General features: G+C 38.1%; 2 protein-coding genes across 11 annotated transcripts in view; one reads left to right on the forward strand and one right to left on the reverse strand.

Moving 5' to 3' along the window:
- Window positions 1–9218, reverse strand: part of LOC127649178 (kinesin-like protein KIF1A) — a 51972-nt gene extending 42754 nt beyond the window's left edge. For all 8 annotated transcript variants that reach the window (XM_052134157.1, XM_052134156.1, XM_052134159.1 and 5 more), the window contains exon 1: window positions 9078–9218. The gene's annotated coding sequence lies outside the window, so the exon portion shown is untranslated. The remainder of the gene's footprint in view (window positions 1–9077) is intronic.
- A 3322-nt stretch (window positions 9219–12540) lies between these two features.
- Window positions 12541–19666, forward strand: LOC127649189 (alanine--glyoxylate aminotransferase-like). 3 transcript variants are annotated; one of them, XM_052134176.1, is made up of 11 exons: window positions 12541–12883; window positions 13054–13228; window positions 13331–13395; window positions 15967–16067; window positions 17296–17366; window positions 17492–17576; window positions 17663–17761; window positions 17846–17915; window positions 19137–19232; window positions 19327–19455; window positions 19542–19666. In XM_052134176.1, exons 1-10 carry the CDS (start codon window positions 12863–12865, stop codon window positions 19378–19380), a joined length of 837 nt encoding a protein of 278 aa, XP_051990136.1. In that variant the 5' UTR covers window positions 12541–12862; the 3' UTR covers window positions 19381–19455; window positions 19542–19666. The 3 variants fall into 3 exon arrangements, with proteins under 3 accessions (XP_051990136.1, XP_051990135.1, XP_051990137.1); XM_052134175.1 differs by having other exon boundaries at window positions 12543–12883; window positions 13030–13228; XM_052134177.1 differs by having other exon boundaries at window positions 12543–12883; window positions 13078–13228.
- The last annotated feature ends 148 nt before the right edge of the window (window positions 19667–19814 follow it).

Raw genomic sequence — 19814 nt, forward strand, 5'->3', positions numbered from 1 at the left:
TGGAGGCCTTGGAGGTTTGTTTATTATTTTCTTTTAGGTAACCCACCTCCACTGCAGAAATTAAAATAAAAAGCAAACAGATTGTTAATTTGGTGAATTTTCACTGTGCTTGTATGATAGCTGGGATAAATTTTTGCTAGGGCTAGGGAGCACAGTCAGCCAACACAGTCAGCCACCCCTAGGTCGTAACATAAATTATGTTGAATAGCCAGTTACATCTGCAAGATATATGATTATGTATTCAAAAAATTTGATAATCAATAAGAATAATGTACTTTTTAACCCTATTCTACATACAGTATATGTGGACCTTGCACACTTGATGGCAAAATAAAAAGAGTGGTGCTATACTGTAATATGCATCGGTGAACATTCACCACATGCAATCATACCAGGTACTCTTCATGCAAAGAGTTCTGATAACAGAAACTAAGGACAACATTTGAAAATTGGTGCAACTACAACAATGCTGTTAATGTACATACAGTATGTTATTCCATATCACGTACCACAGCAAAGCAATTAAAAAAAGCATATCTTTTATATGTACAGTATACATACACTCACTGAGCAGTTTATAGGAACACTATGGTCCTAATAATGTGCCCAACATGGTCTTCTTCTGTTGTAGCCCATCCGCCTCAAGGTTCACTGTGTTGTGCATTCTGGGATGCTATTCTGCTCACTACAATTGTACAGAGTGATCATCTGAGTTACAGTAGACTTTTCTCGAGCCAGGGAATCGATCTGGCCGGAGAGGTGCAAGAAATTCGGCGACAATTGCTGAATGTATCGGCAATGCTGGCGAAGGTTGTTGCTGACGAGGAGGAACTTGCTGCAATACATCAATCGATCACGGCCATGGAGACGGAATTTTGCAACACGTGAATGTGGCAAAATTGATTGATTATCTGGAGTCATCGGAGAGGGAATTAGCTGCTAATCCGCTAGCAACTAAGGTGGATTTCACATCTGGGAGAAGTTGGCGGATATAGAAAATCGTAACTGCCGTAATAACATCTGAATTGTTGGAATTCCTGGGGGAGCAAAAGGTCACAATATGGTGGAATTCCTGGATGGGCTCTTTCCAAATCTGCTTGACATAACAGGCTGGAAATTGAGTGAGCTCACAGGGTCCCGGCTCGGAGATCCAGAGGGAGACAGGCCCCCATCAATTCTGGCCAAATTTCTGACATCATCCAATAAAGGAAGGCATTCTTGGAGCACCTTTTTTGTTTCTTTTAGTGCTGGTACCACCTAACGGCAGGAGTTTGTTTTGTGTAGCAGCACTCCTTCGGGACAGTTTTGTGTATGAATCTGCAGTCTTTGTGCTCATGCCTCCTATTTGTTGGAGTTTGTTTTGTGCAGTATTTCTTGCAAGACATTGGAGTGATTGGGTCATTTGTTGCACTTATGTAGCAGTTGAATGGGCCAGCTCACTGAACATTCATTTGACTGTCAGAGGAAACTGAACGGGCCTTTTTTTATTATTCATTTATTCATTCTGTGTGCTGGTTCAGTGGACTACAGTTACCTATATTTAGTATATTAAATACGTAATCCTGTTTCATGTATTCTGTTACTCCCCAACCCTGCCGAAGCGTAATACTCTAAAGAACATGATGCCACAGTTTTGTGGGACAGCAACCAAAATGAGTATCCCACAAGTGAATAACCCTCATGGTGAGCCAGGAGGGGAGCACTTAGAATGGATATAGGAACTATAGTCATATAGTGTGAATTAACCCCTTAACGAACCCAGCCGGGAAGGGACTTTTATTTACAATGAAAATCCTTGTGACTTTATGGGAAATACAACGGTCTGAATGCAGGCGGTTGTGTAAAATGACGGGGGAGCTCGTCATAGGGAGGCCTATGCAACTCACTGAAATGTAATCTTGGACGTTTACCATTCCAAATGAAGGACTTTGCTTTGCTATCAAATTGCTTGAAATAAGAGAGGGGACATCTATAGGGAGAGATTGTAGTAGGTAGTTGAATTTTTGAATACAATACATTTTATTAACATTAACCTTCCCAATCATAGATAAATGTAATGAAGCCCACCTGCTCACATTGCTCAAAAAGATTATATTAAAGTGTCAAAATCAACTCTAAATAAATCATAAAATACCCAAATACTTAATGACCTGTTTGGGCCAATGGAAGGTGTCCGGCTGAAAAGCCGTTAACAGGCAGTATGCTGTCAGAGCCAAAGCTTCGGATATAGACCAATTAACTCTGTATCCTGAGAAATTAGAAAATAAATGAATAGTTCTGTGGAGGCAAGGCATAATCTAGTGGGTTCAGAGATGAATAATAAAATATCATCTGCGTAAAGCAAAAGCTTATGCGCCACACTTCCCGCCATCACCTCTGGAAAATCATCCTCCTTTCTTTTCATGGCTACTAATGGTTCCAGCGCAAGACAAAACAATAATGGGAAAGAAGGCAACCCTGCCGGGTGCCCTTTTCCAGAGTAAAATAATCTAAAATTAGGGAGTGGTGGTGGCGTAGTGGTCTAAGCACGTAATCTGGTATTCAGAAGGACCTGATTCGAGCCCCACAGCCACCACCATTGTGTCCTTGAGCAAGGCACTTAACTCCAGGTTGCTCCAGAGGGATTGTCACTGTAATAAGGGCTCTGTAAGTCGCTTTGGATAAAAGCGTCTGCCAAATGCATAAATGTAAATGTAAATGTAAATGTAATCCATTCATTTGAACCGCCGCTACCAGGTATCTATAAAGTAACTTAATCCATCCAATAAAATTATTCCCGAACCTGTACATTTCCAAAATCTTAAAAAGATAATCCCATTCTACCATATCAAATGCCTTTTCGGCGGCGAGTGAGATGGCAGCGACCGGAGTCTGATCATTCGCCACTGACCACATGATATTGATGAAATGCCTAATGTTATCAGAAGAGCTATGGCCCCAAATAAATCCCACCTGATCTATAAGTATAAGAGATGTCATAACTTTAATTAATCGGTTAACCAAAATGTTTGACAATATTTTAAAGTATTGCTGGTTCAGGGAAATTGGACGGTAACTCTTACACTCACTTGGATCTTTGTCCTTTTTAAGAATCAGACTGATCCGGGCTTGTGTCATGTTTGGTGGAAGCTTTCCATTCTTTAATGATTCCGTATATACTTCTAGCAAAAATGTAACAAGTTCTGTAGCATAAGATCTAAAAAATACAGCTGCAAAGCTGTCTGGCCCCAGAGCCTTTCCTGTAGGCAAGGCCTTAATTACCTTATCAAGCTCCTCCAAGTTTAGCTCAGAATCAAGAGAATTTATTTTGCTCAGTCGACAGTTTAGGAAATTCTAATGGTTCCACAATGTTTCTAATATCCTCTTCAGTAGATGTGGAACTATAAAGATAAAGATTGAATTCTTTAAAAGAATTATTCTTTTTCTCCCCTTTTCTCTTAAACTTGGAATGGTCAATTTCCCAATGCCCTCTCTAAGTCCTTGTGCATAGTGTCTCGCATCAATCCGGGTGGCGGAGGACGAATCTCGGCTGCCTCCGCTTCTGAGACCGTCAATCCATGAATCTTATCACATGGCTTGTTGAGCGTGTTAACATGGAGACATAGCGCGTGTGGAGGCTTCACCCTATTCTCCGCAGCATCCATGCACAACTAGCCATATGCCCCACCGAGAGCGAGAATCACATTATAGTGACCACGAGGAGGTTACCCCATGTGACTCTACCCTCCCCAGCAACCAGGCCTATTTGTTTGCCTAGGAGACCAAAAACTCCACTTTCCGCAACAAAACAGTATTATATCTATATTCAGTCGGGTCAATTCTCTGAGGCCATTAGACGACATTCGCCACTTCAGCTCTGCCTCAGCACTTTTAATATTCCCTTCCAATTTTAAAATTCTTGTGCTTTGGATTTTTTGGTGAAAGCAGTATACTGTATAATCTGGCCCCTAAGAACCACCTTAAGTGCCTCCCAAGCCACACCCAAAGAGGATACTGAGGACCAATTGGTCTCCATTAAAACATTGATTTCAGCCTTTAGCATTTGTTGGAATTCAGGACGTTGCAATAGGGATACATTAAAGTGGCAACTATATGATTTCCTTTTCTTCATATGTGGCAACACCTCTAAACACACCAGGGCATGATTAGAGACTAAAATGAGTAAATCTTATGGACTGATGAAAAAAATGTATAGTCCCTACCAGATGGGTTTAAACGTCTCCAAGTATTTGTAAGACCAAGATTTTTACACATCCTGTGAAGTGTCAATGTTGCACTCGGGGGCTTGCACACTTCACTAGTGGTAATAGCTTCACTATGATCAAGGACTGAGTCCGTCAAAAGATTAAAGTCTCCTCCCAATATTATATCATGAGGGGTGCCAGTGCCTTGCAACATCCCTTCAAGATCTATAAAAAAGCCCTGATCATCAATGTTAGGTGCATAAATATTAGCCAAAATAAGACTTTGATTCCTGAATTTCAGCTAAAACAATAATAACTCTTTCTAATTTATCTTTACTCTGTTTGTGACATTTGAATTGTAGATGTTTACTTATTGCTGTAATGTCTCTCCTGCTCTTACTCAAGCCAGCACTATAAAAAAATGCCCTACCCATATCTTTCTAAATTTTTCAGCTTCCTGTGGAGAAAGGTGCATTTCTTGAAGAAACATTATATCATATTCTTACGCTTAAGAAGAAAAATAACCTTCCTTCTTTTTATGGGGTGCCCCAACCCATTCACATTCCACGTGGAGAGAGACAAACCACTCATATTAACATTTGACGTTTTGACTTAAGATAACATTTATTGTGTGTCAAAAACAAGATTATAAAAACCCCAATCCAACGTTAGTCCAACAATCAAACCCCAAACATCACCTAGAACAAAAAACTGAAAAAAGACAATTGTGCGCATTAACCCCGCACACAACTGGCGTCCATCCCTCCAAACTCAAACAGTCAATGCACGCAGACAACCCCCGATAGCCTTGCCATCGGATTGCTCAAGTCCGGTGTTTCTATACACATTTTGTAAGACAGAATTACACAGCAAAAGATCATCTATAAAACACCAGCCAACAGGCAGAATAAACACAAATAGCTTGTAGCTTCTTCCATAAAACTGTTCTGAAGGTGTTATTTAACAAAATAAACTCCCGCCGATAGGCGGAACCAGCACAAAAAGAACGTGCAGATTCTTCAAACAGTCAAACGAATGTGAGCCGGTCCACTCTGCTGCAGCATGAATACAAGCAATTGACCCATTCCAATGAATTTGCCAGAAATACTCCACAAAATAAATTACAGCCAATAGGTGGAATAAGCACAGAGCGTGGAGATTCATCCACAAAACAGTCCCGAAGGTGTGTTGCTCTACAAAATAAACTCAAGCCGCTAGGCGGAACCAGCAAAAAAAGAGCACAGAATATTCAAACTGTCAAGTGAATGTTCAGTGAGTCACACCCCTCGGCTGCAACGTGAGTACCACAAGAAGACTTACTCACTCCATTGACTTTATGAAGGACATCACTTGCTGTGGGCGTGTGAATGTTTTATGGTCATCCTTAGCATCTATTCTCAATTTAGCTGGGAATATCAGAGCAAAAGCGACCTTCCATTGATATAAATGTTTCTTGCATTCCTTGAATCAATTACGTTTCTCTCTTGTCGATTTTGCAATGTCTGGAAAAGAGTTGTGCACAGAACTCATCATTTTAAGAGGGATTCACTCGAGACAGAGCGAAAACATCCTCCATGGACCATTTGCAGTCTCTGATGCTGCAAAGGACATGGCATCATCTTTGTCAGAACCGGCAAACGTAATGAGGTCCTACGCTCTAATGGAGGACCGAAGTTCAACACGCCTGTTATATATAGGCAAAGCCTCCTCAAAAGAAGATCGAGGGGCTTGCAAGGCTTGCGCCGGAATGAGATCTACCTCTGATTCATCTAGCTCCATCTAGGCCCCTCCGTGCCCCCTCGTGTGATCCCTTGAGAGTCACCGAAGGGGCAAATGGGAGAGCGTGTGAGGAAGAATTGTCCCTCATAATGAGGTCAATCTGAGAGCGAAGCAACTTGAGCCTCATGTTCTCACAGTGAAGGCAGTCTTTCTCCATAAGAGCTGCTTCGGAGTGGCCGCGGCTCAAGCAAGAAACACAGCTCTCATGACCGTCTGATGACTGGATGTGCCGCTTGTCTTTAAAAAGATGCCTTTTGTGATATATATATATATATATATACACTCACCTAAAGGATTATTAGGAACACCTGTTCAATTTCTCATTAATGCAATTATCTAATCAACCAATCACATGGCAGTTGCTTCAATGCATTTAGGGGTGTGGTCCTGGTCAAGACAATCTCCTGAACTCCAAACTGAATGTCAGAATGGGAAAGAAAGGTGATTTAAGCAATTTTGAGCGTGGCATGGTTGTTGGTGCCAGACGGGCCGGTCTGAGTATTTCACAATCTGCTCAGTTACTGGGATTTTCACACACAACCATTTCTAGGATATACAAAGAATGATGTGAAAAGGGAAAAACATCCAGTATGCGGCAGTCCTGTGGGCGAAAATGCCTTGTTGATGCTAGAGGTCAGAGGAGAATGGGCCGACTGATTCAAGCTAATAGAAGAGCAACTTTGCCTGAAATAACCACTCGTTACAACCGAGGTATGCAGCAAAGCATTTGTGAAGCCACAACACGCACAACCTTGAGGCGGATGGGCTACAACCCCACCGGGTACCACTCATCTCCACTACAAATAGGAAAAAGAGGCTACAATTTGCAAGAGCTCACCAAAATTGGACAGTTGAAGACTGGAAAAATGTTGCCTGGTCTGATGAGTCTCGATTTCTGTTGAGACATTCAGATGGTAGAGTCAGAATTTGGCGTAAACAGAATGAGAACATGGATCCATCATGCCTTGTTACCACTGTGCAGGCTGGTGGTGGTGGTGTAATGGTGTGGGGGATGTTTTCTTGGCACACTTTAGGCCCCTTAGTGCCAATTGGGCATCGTTTAAATGCCACGGCCTACCTGAGAATTGTTTCTGACCATGTCCATCCCTTTATGGCCACCATGTACCCATCCTCTGATGGCTACTTCCAGCAGGATAATGCACCATGTCACAAAGCTCGAATCATTTCAAATTGGTTTCTTTAACATGACAATGAGTTCACTGTACTAAAATGGCCCCCACAGTCACCAGATCTCAACCCAATAGAGCATCTTTGGGATGTGGTGGAACGGGAGCTTCGTGCCCTGGATGTGCATCCCACAAATCTCCATCAACTGCAAGATGCTATCCTATCAATATGGGCCAACATTTCTAAAGAATGCTTTCAGCACCTTGTTGAATCACTGCCACGTAGAATTAAGGCAGTTCTGAAGGCGAAAGGGGTCAAACACAGTATTAGTATGGTGTTCCTAATAATCCTTTAGGTGAGTGTATATATATATATATATATATATATATATATATATATATATATATATATATATATATATATATCACAATATCAACAATAAGCTTGTAAGGATACAAAATCCTGCCGGTTCAGGATGCTGAAGCAGCCCGATCACCAGTGAAATGCCAAGCGGCAAGGCAGAGAAAATGTTTGCAGGAACACTGCAGGGAAGTGGAGAGTCTTCTCGTTGCCATGAAGATCCCGCACACTGACTTGTGTATGTCGAAGTTGTAGAGGGCTTCTAGATGAGAGAGGTGCTCGCAGTCTTGAAGGAAGAAAATTCTGAGGAATGGTGTTTGCGTGTCCGCTTAACCACCGGACACCTTTGCGCCTAAAAGTGCGAGGCTTAAACACCATAGCCAATCTTAGAATTGCTGTTATTGTAGAAGGGTTTCAACAAGGTCCATGTAAAAGGATTTTCCCATATGTGTCAGCATGATGCAATGTCGAGTGAAATGAATTCTAAGGGAACCAAATTTATGTTTGTACAAATTACAGCACATTGAGCAGAATTATATTTACCACAGCCCTTATAAAGTTTACACTGAAAACGGCTGCTTTGTCATAAATCAGCTGTGATGGAGGAGCATTTGCGTCAGCTTCAGCACACCAGGCAAAACAAAAGTAATGCGGACATTTCGCTCCAGTTGAAAATTTTTAACTTGCGTGAACACGCGAATGAAGCGATTTCGCGTTTTCGCTTCGCGCCATTCGCGCCGCCCGCCGCGAATTCGCGTCTTTGCATTGACTTTGAAAGTAATTGCGCCGCGCGAAACGCTCGATTCGCGTTGTATGTGAACGCACCATTATAATACACCTCGCTCGCTTGTATTGCAAACAGCACCGTTGATTACTATGGGAGCTTAGTTTTAGTAGCGTCGCTGCCACTGTACATGGGGTGTTGAGGAATTGTGACGCGTCTGTTACTATGGGAATATTTCCTCTGAATCTTTCATCCAAAGAAAAGAGAACGACCCAAACAGCATGCATAATTTCATATCGCATGTGATATTAAATGGGTATAGCCTAGTGTCTCCTGGTCCACACTGAGAAACATTAGTGCGAATGTTCCCTCCCTATCGCATATAAATAATAATAATATCCATACATTATATTATATTCATGTATAATAATTAGTTCCGACGTTACCTTCATAATAATGTAGTGAATATTCTGATATAAAAGTGAATACATCAATAAGGCCCACATTTCATGGCATGGCCTCACCCTGTCAACGTAAACAGGCAAATATGCATCCTTCAGCACTATGGCAAGGACAGCAACAAAATGTTATTTAGACAGAATAATTGTACCATAAATGTACATTTATTGGAGAGAAAAATATTATAATATATAAATGCCACTATACGACTATTACAGTACAAGACCCGATTTCAAAAACAAGCATTTCTCATGTCATCTTTTTTTTTATTATTAAAGTTGTCCTTTAAAAATAAGATATGTTATGGTCTTAGTCGGTTTTTGCTCACTGTTTTGTATTTCAACAGCACTGGTGTAGCTTGCCGAACCAGACAACAGTGTAGTGCACCACCCTTCTTGTTCTCACAATAGACATGAACACATTATTCAAATGCCCTGACCTACCTGATTCATGAAAGCAATACCCTGGTTAGGTTGTTGACAGCAGTGTGTTATTCCATCAAGCCTGCATCTTATTCACCGTCCACTGTTTTATTTTTCGCCATAAGCTCTCAGCCTCTCCCTTCAGTAGCATCAATGCAGGTGGAGCCCCCCCTGGCAAGACCATCAGACTGAGGGAGTCTGGCTTTGCAGGGTCTGGTACGCAGTGGTGCGTCGGGGGGAGGGGGAGGGGGCAGGCAGTATAAGCAGAAAGGAGTGAGGCGTAAATGTATCTGGGGATGTGCTGAGAGATGAAGGGAGAGTGTTGCTTCAGCCCTACACAAAATGGCTCTTATGGTGGGGCCAAGGATGCTGATTAGCTGTGAGACGCTGACGACATCACTGTGGGGGCTAGTGGCATTGATGAAGCACAAAAAGTGGGAGGGGGAGAGAGAAAAAGAGCTGTCATAACAGCATCATAGTACACTGTTTAAAAAAGCACGGTCATGGATTAGCTTGCATGTCTGTGAATATAAACCACAGTATTAAAAACACGGGTTTGTAACCAAAGACTCCTTTCGATTGGCTCATTGTGAAGGCTTCCAGCTGTAATTCCTCAAGGACACAAAACAACTTTGGTTCCTTAAAAAATTACAAATAAATTTAAATCATCAATTTAAAAGTGAATTCTCTCACTTGATTAAATGTTTTTTTTTTTATTATTATTATTGGTATTACTTTTAAGATTAATAAGACTTATTGTGTGCAAAGGAATATAGAAGGTACCAGAGTCATTGTTGGCAGGGGCAATAGGGGATACTGTCCAAAGTCCAGCGACAAAGAGGCCCCACTAAGGTCCTCTATGGGGTTCATACTGGGGTCCCGGTTTTGTTAAATATACTGTATATTTCTAAGTATTCATTGCTCCTTCCTTGCAGAGTAGATATGTTTATAATTTACGTGTTTCTAGAAAGTTTTTCAATTGTCACTCTTGTTCTTGGCTTGCTCATTGGTTGTATGGCACTATTTGCCAACATAATTATTGCAAAAATTGCTATACAAATATATATAAATAAAATATGTATACTGTTAACTTAAAATAAATGTTTTCCAGATAACATTATAACAATTTGATAGTTTTGGATTTAGTATGACAAATAAAAGCCAATTATTTTAATTTGGGAACAACTTGTCTTTGCGTTGGTTAATGTGAAAATCTATATTTGCATTTATATTTTAGGAAGGGGTTTCTTGCAAGAGTAACATATTTAGAAGTCTATTTAAGCAATGACACTATTCTAAAAGACAAAACAAATAACTATTCCAAAATGAAACATTAATCATTATATTGTTTTTAATATTAATCTAGCATGCAATATGAGAAAACATCTTAGAATTATATTCAATATCTATATTACCTATATCTTTATTTTTTATTCTAAATATATAGGCTATTGTAATCAAGTCTATTTTATGTATCAACTTTCATGAACTCCAATGGTCTTGGTAGTACAGCCCCACCTGCTGGCAAGCTGACATCATTCAGTCCAATTGAATGCCTCAATATGCAAATGGCTGTCGATTAGACATCACCTAACCTGTCAAACACGTAGACATTAATTCGTTTTTTTTAATTGTAGTAATGTAATAGGGTCAAGATCAATCAAGTTATAATGGCACATGATGTCTGCCTGGACCTCTCCATTAGCAGTGACAGTTATCAGAGTGCATGTCTTGTCTTGTCTGAGTTGAGTTGCATCGCCTCCAATTCTGTCCCGTACTGTGCATGAGGTCCTCTGTGTGTGAAGTGGGTGTTGAGCCCCAGCAGAGTGCAAAGGGCACACGAGGGTAAACATTGTGCTTCCACTTATTTACTGTGTAGACTAATTATTTACTGCATGATAAGTAGTGGTCAAAGTCCCTGCTCTGACATAAGCATCTGCTTCCTCTGACAAACATCTAGTGTGTTTTTGGAGAATCACTGTGTTCTGGTCAGGCACGTTTGTACAAAGTAAGCATTTTAATAATGGGGACATGCATGTCATATGGAACAGCATGAACTTGACATGGTAAATAGTTACATATACATATAGTCAACTTTATATAACATAACTAAAAATTAAACATACTAAAATGTCATAAACATATATTTAAGTTCATGAAGCACCTTCCCAATATCATTTACAAACATAAAACAGATTTTGGAGTTGAATAATGTGAGTATTCCACTGATCTGTTAGAAATATGTTACATATATTAGGTCTTGAAAATATTCTGCAGAGTCTGCATTTTAAGCAGTTAGCTTTTTAAGTAGAGGACATTGATTACATGGCTTATTACAGATGTTTGTTTAAATAGAACACTAGGACATTTTCAACATAAGGCAACTCCTTTTAAACACTGTTTAGAGGTTATAAATTACCCTTCTGAACTCATCATCACCCAAAAGTCTTTACAAAAAACTTTGTTTGAAGGAACTTAAAAAGTCCTACTGAGATATCAACAAATAATGAATATGTGATTCACTATTTGCAAATTAACATGCTCTGGATCAACATAATTTGCTGTTCTAAGTATGTGAGGAACATTTGAAATATGAGTTGAATGTGTTAGTGTGTGTATGTGTGTTTATTGACATTAACCAATAGGCTATTGAGAAGGGTACACTCCTCCTCTGAGCTGGTGTAAACAATAAATGAATCAATAGAGTACCTTGTAGTACAAGGATGTAAAACAAAACACGGATGTATATTAACTTTTGTCTTTTTGGATAAAACAGCAGTTTTATGTTTTAGGTGCATAATAAGTCATTGTTAGTGCTTTTACTAGTTTTGAGCCTATCAAAATCATGCAAAATAAATTCTGTTTTTAAAAATCAGCAGAATAAATAAAGTAATACACATCTGGGATGGCATTAGGGTTAGTAAATGATGAGAGAATTTTCATTTTGGGTGAACTATAACTTTCTGGGATACTTGACTAGGTTACAGACTAGATGTTGAGAGGGATTAAAGTTTGATACTACTAGTGCTTGAATAAGCAGTCATACATACAATAATAATTCTACCTGAAGTGAGCCAGATATAACCAGGGGTTGTCAGCTTATTCAAGCACTAGTAGTATCAAACTTGAATCACTCTCACATCTAGTCTGTAACCTATTCAAGTATCCCAGCACGTGGCAGTCCAGCTCTGTGAAAACAGTCAAGATAAACACATGTGCTATTTGTAAGTGTGTTATTGTGAGGTGAGACGAAAATGGTGGTTAAATTATTGACTCTAAGACAATCAATTTAAGAAAAAAAGAATTTACGGACAAAAACATGCATTCTTACATAATAACACTGGACATATTTTTCGTCTCCATTACCATAACTGTGAACCGTTATACCTTTTTTGGAAGATGAAGGGCGGGAGCATTTTAACCAAATATATGACGCATGTTGCTCAGTGTTGCAGGGGTCAAAGACCCGTTTGTTTAAAATGTTCGACAAACGCAGTTTTTTTTGTTTGTTTGTTTGTTTGTATTTTGCACTTTCGCAGTAGGCTACCTCTAACGAACTGAAGCGAGAGGAAAGATGATGCCGAGGTCGGTTCTCTCCAGGTGCGCTCTCTTGGCGCAGCAGGTGCCTTTGGAATGCGCGCTGTCCTCAAAACACGTCATCCCCCGCGGGATGTCTTCTGTGACCACTCCTCCACCAGCATGCATGCTCCGGCCGCTCGAGGCACCTTTCCGATACCTTTTTGGGCCAGGACCCTCTAATGTGCCGCCTCGTAGTTTAGCAGCGGGAGGAAGACCTATAATAGGTCATGCACACAGAAATGTTTGGGGTAAATTTTACACACGCACGCATTATACAACCCTCATATAATGATGTGTTGTTCGAAGTATCAGAACTGCCTTTTTGGGGCAAACTGTTTAAAACTTGGATCATGTTAGATTTTAAAAACAAATGCTCTTTTTTATGTTGTTGTAGGCCTATATAATGGATGATATCAAGAAGGGTGTCCAATACGCATTTCAGACCAGTAACAACATGACACTGGCTATGAGTGGTTCTGGCCACACCGCGATGGAGTGCGCAGTGTTCAACGTTGTGGAACCCGGAGAGAGTGTTCTCGTTGCCATCAATGGAATTTGGGGAGAACGAGTCGCAGAAATTGCTGAACGGATGGGTACGGATCTTTTAATGTCACTGCGTTATTGTAGCCTATTACAATTCACCATGATCTGCTAATGTTCAGTGGATGACTGAACATTTTTCTTTGTTTCAACAGGTGCAAAGGCTCAAACATTGGTCAAAACACCTGGAGGACATTTTACAAATGAAGAAATTGAACAGGTAAAATAGTGATTTGATGTGGCATTTATAAGTATGACCAACTTTTATTGCATATTGTCTCTTATAGTCTCCCATCTGATTAAAGTTACAGTACTGACTTTCAATTAAATGAATATTCTGGGTTCAATGTAAATTAAGCTTAATCGACAGCATTTGTGGCAGAATGTTAATTACCACAAAAAATAATTAATAATAATAATGTCAATAATTTGTACTCATTTTCTTAAAAAAAAAAAAAGATAATAAGAGCAAAAATCTGGGTTACAGTGAGGCACTTGCAATGGAAGTGAATGGTGACAATATGTAAACTTTAAAATTCTCACTATTTCAAAAGTATAGAAATAAAATGCAAACAATGTGTATTAACATAATTTTAGTGTGATAAAATCACAACCTTTTTTGTGTAAAGTTAGTCAATTTTACAATTTCATTGCCATGACACCGTAAACACAAAATAAAAATTACGATTTAAACAACTTTACAGCTCAAATAATTCTGAAATTCTCAAAAGAAAAGTTCAAATTTAATGTGTGATTTTTTAAAATTATAATCTTCTAATTTTTTTTAAACCCTCCAAAAATTGCCCCCACCCACTTCCATTTTAAGTGTCTCTCAGTAACATCGATTTTTGCTTCTTTTTTTTTTTAAAGAAATGGAGAAACGAGTCTAAATTAATTTTTGTCATAATCAACGTTATGCCACACTGCACCTGTGGTTGCCAGAAATTCACCATAAAAATACGGTAACCACGCTTCAGGCTTTATGGGATGTAATTTTGATATCTGTATATTTTATGGTGCATTACCATTTATATTATTAAATTATATAAACTTAATACTGTAACCTTCTGAAACTGTAAAATTCGACTTTTCACTTTATAATGTATTGTTACCTACCATAGTAATTACAGAAAGGCACATGATGAAATTAAGTTCATCAATAGTGGCCTTTCCAAGAGCAATGATCAATAAACATGTAGAGACAGAGCTCATGCAGTGTCACTCACACAAACACAAAACCCCATCAGGTTAACACATGTGAAATTAAAATAATGCAGTAAACACTGACTAAATATAACACAGAACACCCCAATGTAGATAAGTGATATTAAAAATAAGAAGAAACATAACTATTCCCATAAAATATAATGAAATGTAATTGGTCATTCAGGGAATTATGGGAACGCTGATTATTTTTTTACTGTAATTTTAACAATAATTTACCGTAAAAATTACATCACTGGTGTCCAGCTACCCTCCATCAAAGACATTCACAATAAACGCTGCCTAAGGAGGGTGAGAAGCATTATCAAAGACAGCTCTTACCCCAACCACGGTCTGTTTACTCCTCTCCCATCTGGGAGACGCTATAGGAGTCTTCGCTGTTGCACCAGCAGACTCAGGAACAGTTTCTTTCCCTAAGCTGTCAGCCTACTGAACTCTAAGCGCAGGCGCCGAACACTACATCCCACCCGGACTACATATTTTTTATTTTTTTATATACATATATATATATATATATATATATATATATATATATATATATATATATATATATATATATATATATATATATATATATATATATATATTTTTTTATTTATTTATTTATTTATTTATTTATTTTTTGTCGCACATTCCCTTGCATATTTCTTGCACATAACTTCTACCTCCTGATGCCGCTTGCACTGTTATGGTCACCGGCCATATAAATATATTTACACATTTACATATTTATACCTCATTCTGTACAATGCACTTTCAGTTTTATACTTCTTCATTTACACCTTGTATTCTAATGTATTCATAGACATTTGCATTGAACTGGTCTCTTCTTCTCTACATCATAACTTTGTACTCAAAAAACCCATATTGTATATACTTGCATATATATATATATATATATATATATACATATATGTACTGGTATTTTGCACAATGACAATAAAGTTGAATATAATCTAATCTAAAAAGTACATGTACTCTCTTGTTAAATATAATATACATTTTTAATATTAATTATACTGTAAAATCATACTTGTTACATCTAAAAAATTATTTTTCAGAATTTTTCAGAATACAGAATTTTACAGTAAAATCACATGTATTGTGTAATTTTTTACCATATATTTTAAGGTCCCATTAACCAATTAATGTTTTTTTACTGTAGCATTTTTAAAGTCTTTTCTTTTATATTTACAGACATTTTATACAGTGCACAAATGCTGTCATCTGACCTTAACTTGTTTTGAACCTGGAATATTCTTTGTTAACTTTTTTAATATCTTTACTAGGATTAAGCATCTTTCTTGTTGCATGTCCCTCCTAGCGAGTCAATGAACAAGAAGGAAATATAGGCATTATTTGAATTTGTTGAGTGGAAAAACATTGATGTGATTACTTTTTAATTAAGTAATACTTTAAGTCAGTAATCAGATTACAATTTTAGAGTAGTAATTAGTAGTTTGCTGTGAATTGCTTTTTAAGTAACTTACTCAACATCCCTCCCCCATATGACTTTGATAATAATAGCCAGTAAAATCCATACTCAATAGCCAATGTTATTCTACAGGCTCTGGCTAAACATAAACCGGTTCTCTTCTTTCTCACACATGGAGAGTCTTCAGCTGGTCTGGTGCACCCTATTGATGGCATTGGTGATATGTGTCGCAAGTAAGAATATTCTGGAATTACTCAGTTTGGGAGGCCTTAGCTTAGTGTGTGCCTTTTATTCTGTTACTTGCAGTAAAAAAATTTCACTTCCAAGCTCAAAGGGTTCTTTTACTTGTAGACCTTCTTTGAAATGGTTTTGTGTAAAAGTGTAACGCTAGAAATCAGTGGCGGATCTAGAATTATTTTTTATGGGGTGGCAAGGGGTTGCATGCAGACTATGAGCGGTGGCAACACCAAAGCAAGCGCCCATGCGTAGTTCTTATGGATTAAGGTAGCAAGCTTCATTGCAACAAGTACAAGTTCATTAAATGAGTCACTATCATATTGCAAATGTCAGTTTAGTTGCGATACAACTGCATTACCACATGAACCACATAATAATCATTTTGCTAATTTGCAAACAAAACAAAAAAAAAGTTTTGCATAATAAAAAATAAGTAACAAAGTGTAAATCTCCAGATGAATACATAGATCAGCTCGCGTGTAGTGGAAACACAGACACATTTAATGACAGTTCTGTATATGAAAAACAGCTAACTCTGAATTTCAGACATCAAGACCCACAAACTCTCCACACCAGCAGCAGGAACCCAGAAAAAGTCAATATGCACCTGAACGCCAGTGAAAGAGATGACACAGCTCACGAACAATGTCATCACACAACCCAGCCATGACACACTCCGGTGTGCTCCATCAACAATCAGCTCACCTGGATACCGCACACCTCAGGGCCATTAAGAGATTCATCTTTTACCTCTTTTTTTCCACGTGTTTGTCCATGTGGTCATTGTTGTTGAGGAAATAAGCTCATCAACCCGCAAGAGCCCAAACACTGTACATGCGCTGCAATAGTAGGTAGGTGATTAGTCGATATTGCGATTGGCCGCTGAAGCTGCTGTAAACAATCACAGGAATAGTCGCTGCTGTAATCACTCATGCTATGGGTCTGTAGTAACCTGTGCATTCGGAGAGACTTTAGGCAGTTTGACATGTATAAACCCCTAAACAATGTCAACATCAACTATAATATACTTACATTTATATTTAATACATTTGGATACTTATGTAGTGGTGGCAGATGTGGTGGCAATGCTTTTACTTAGGGTGGTAAATGCCACCCCGGTAGATCCGCCCCTGCTAGGAATATAAATGTCTATAATGTCCATTCAATTTATTATAGAGTGTAAGACATATAATATATTATTTTGCATGGGTTTTCTCTACACAGATACAACTGTTTGTTTTTAGTGGATTCAGTGGCATCATTGGGAGCTGCACCACTTTTAATGGACCAACAAAGTGTGTGGGAAACCATTTGATATAGATTACATTTACAAATGCATACTCTAAATTTCTGTGGAAATACTGTGGCTTGGATTCATTTAATTTTATACATTATGAATCCTATTTTTTTTTTTCTGTAGATATTGATATCCTGTACACTGGATCCCAGAAAGCCTTGAATGCTCCTCCCGGGACAGCGCCAATTTCATTTGGTGAAAGAGCATGGTGAGGAGTGCATGTGTAAATTACTTAATTATTCTAACAATTAGGGAATCACTAAATTTGTGTATTTCCCCTCAAATGTGATATAGCCATAAGATGTTTAACAGGAAAACAAAGCCAGTCTCCTACCTCCTTGATATGACCCACTTGTCCAATTACTGGGGAAATGATAGCAAGCCAGATAGAATGTAAGTATTACATACACAAAACAATGCTCTTGCAAAGCTCAATAGAAGTTAGGATTTTCTAAAACGAAATGAACTGTGTTCCAGATACCATCACACAGGACCTGTGTCTGGGTTCTTTGCCCTGAGGGAAAGTCTGGCAATCCTTGCTGAAACGGTAAAAAAAGTGGCTAGATTTATACTTCTACTTGTATGACTCAAGTAAATATTTACAGCACAGCTGTTGGTTAACCTTTTGGTCCTAAAGTCTCTCTCTCTATATATATATATATATATATATATATATATATATATATATATATATGATAACGTGCCTGCTGCTTTTTTCAAAACCCTGCATTTGTAAACAGTATGGTTGCTTAAAAGGTTAGTTCTAGAGGTAGCTCAATAATGCATTTTGCCGAAACCGATAACTAAGGTGGTGGGAAAGGCTGATAACCGATTAATCGGCTGATCGTTTTTAAATCAATTCATAAAATGTAAAAAAAAATATATATATATTCTTTCTTTACTGTGGCGGGCAAAGACAAAGAGTCCAAAATGAATATAATCCCAGATGCAGTTTTTTTTGTTCAATAAAAATCCCAATAATAACCAGAAATATTTATTGAAAAAAATATTTGGTGCATAAGACAGGACTTTTAAGTATAAACAAGGCCAAAACACACTAAGGACTCTTATTTTGAAATGAAGAAATGACGACTATCTGCAACTATTGACATATATCAGTCTACCTCTAGTTAGTTCACCCAAAAATGACAATTCTAATCATTTACTCACCCTCATGCCATCCAAGATGTATATGACTTTCATCTGCTGAACACAAAAAAGATTTTTAGAAGATTATCTTTAATCTTTTATCATCTTTTTAGGCTTATACAATGCATGTGGTAACCAGAACTCCAAAAAGCAGATGAAGTCAGCATAAACATAATCCATCAGACTCCAGTTGTTTAATCAATGCCATCTGAAGCGATCCAGATGGTTTTGAGGGAGAACAGACCAAAATATAACACATTTTTCAATTTACCAAAAACAACTGGATTGCTTCTGAAGATATGGATTGAACCACTGGAGTCATATGGATTACATTTATGTTGGCTTTATCTCCTTTTTGGTGCTTCAAAGTTTTGGTCACCATTCACTTGCATTGTATGGACCTAAAATCTTTGTTTTGTGTACAGCAGAAGAAAGAAAGTCATACACATCTTGGATGGCATGAGGTCGAGTAAATGATGAAAGAATTTTCATTTTTGGTTGAACTATTCTTTTAAGAGAAATTAATTTATGATATTGCAATTAATACATTTTGATTATATTTTTAATGAATGAGGTATCTGATGTAATAGGGTTAATAGTTCTACTATGTTTGCTTAAGGGGCTTGAGAACTCATGGAGACATCATAACGAAGTTGCTGAGTATCTTTGGAAGGGCTTGGAAGACCTGGGCTTGAATCTTTTTATCAAGGACAGGGTAAAGTTGCTATTGACGTCCTCTGTTCTCTTTCAGGGTATAGTGCTATTCTTAAAATTAATAAAGTGGTTAAATATTGTTCTCCTTTCCAAAGGACTTGAGATTACCCTCAGTCACCACCATTGCCATCCCTGAGGGATATAACTGACGGGAATTGTTAGCTTACATCATGAAGCATCACCAAACAGAATTTACAGGAGGTTTGGGGCCCTCTGTTGGCATGGTGAGTAAAAGCTTGTCAATTATGGTTGTGCATGACAATGCATTATTCTATGTGACTGAATAATGATCCACTGAACTGATTTCTAGGTGTTGTGGATCGGTCTCATGGGATACAACTGTAACAAGGCCAATGCTGCGATGGCTCTTGTAGCTCTTGAAGATGCTGTAAAGCACTGTCGAAAGGCCAAAGCCTAAAGAGAGACTACACTGAAGTAGGCCATTTTAGATGACTCATTCAAAACACAGTCAGCACATCTATGTGAAAAGAAATAAATTATATATATATATATATATATATATATATATATATATATATATATATATATATATATATATATATAAATTATATATATAAAATGC

Source organism: Xyrauchen texanus, chromosome 9, assembly GCF_025860055.1.
Source record: "Xyrauchen texanus isolate HMW12.3.18 chromosome 9, RBS_HiC_50CHRs, whole genome shotgun sequence".
Classification (NCBI taxonomy): domain Eukaryota; kingdom Metazoa; phylum Chordata; class Actinopteri; order Cypriniformes; family Catostomidae; genus Xyrauchen; species Xyrauchen texanus.

Bases quoted from the DNA above. Each gene is read 5' to 3' on its own strand.
- LOC127649189 (XM_052134175.1), top strand. From the start codon at position 12,863: ATGCACACAGAAATGTTTGGG. The intron at 13,396-15,966 runs GTAAAATAGTGA...GTTATTCTACAG, and splicing joins CAAATGAAGAAATTGAACAG to GCTCTGGCTAAACATAAACC. The intron at 17,762-17,845 runs GTAAGTATTACA...ACTGTGTTCCAG, and splicing joins GATAGCAAGCCAGATAGAAT to ATACCATCACACAGGACCTG.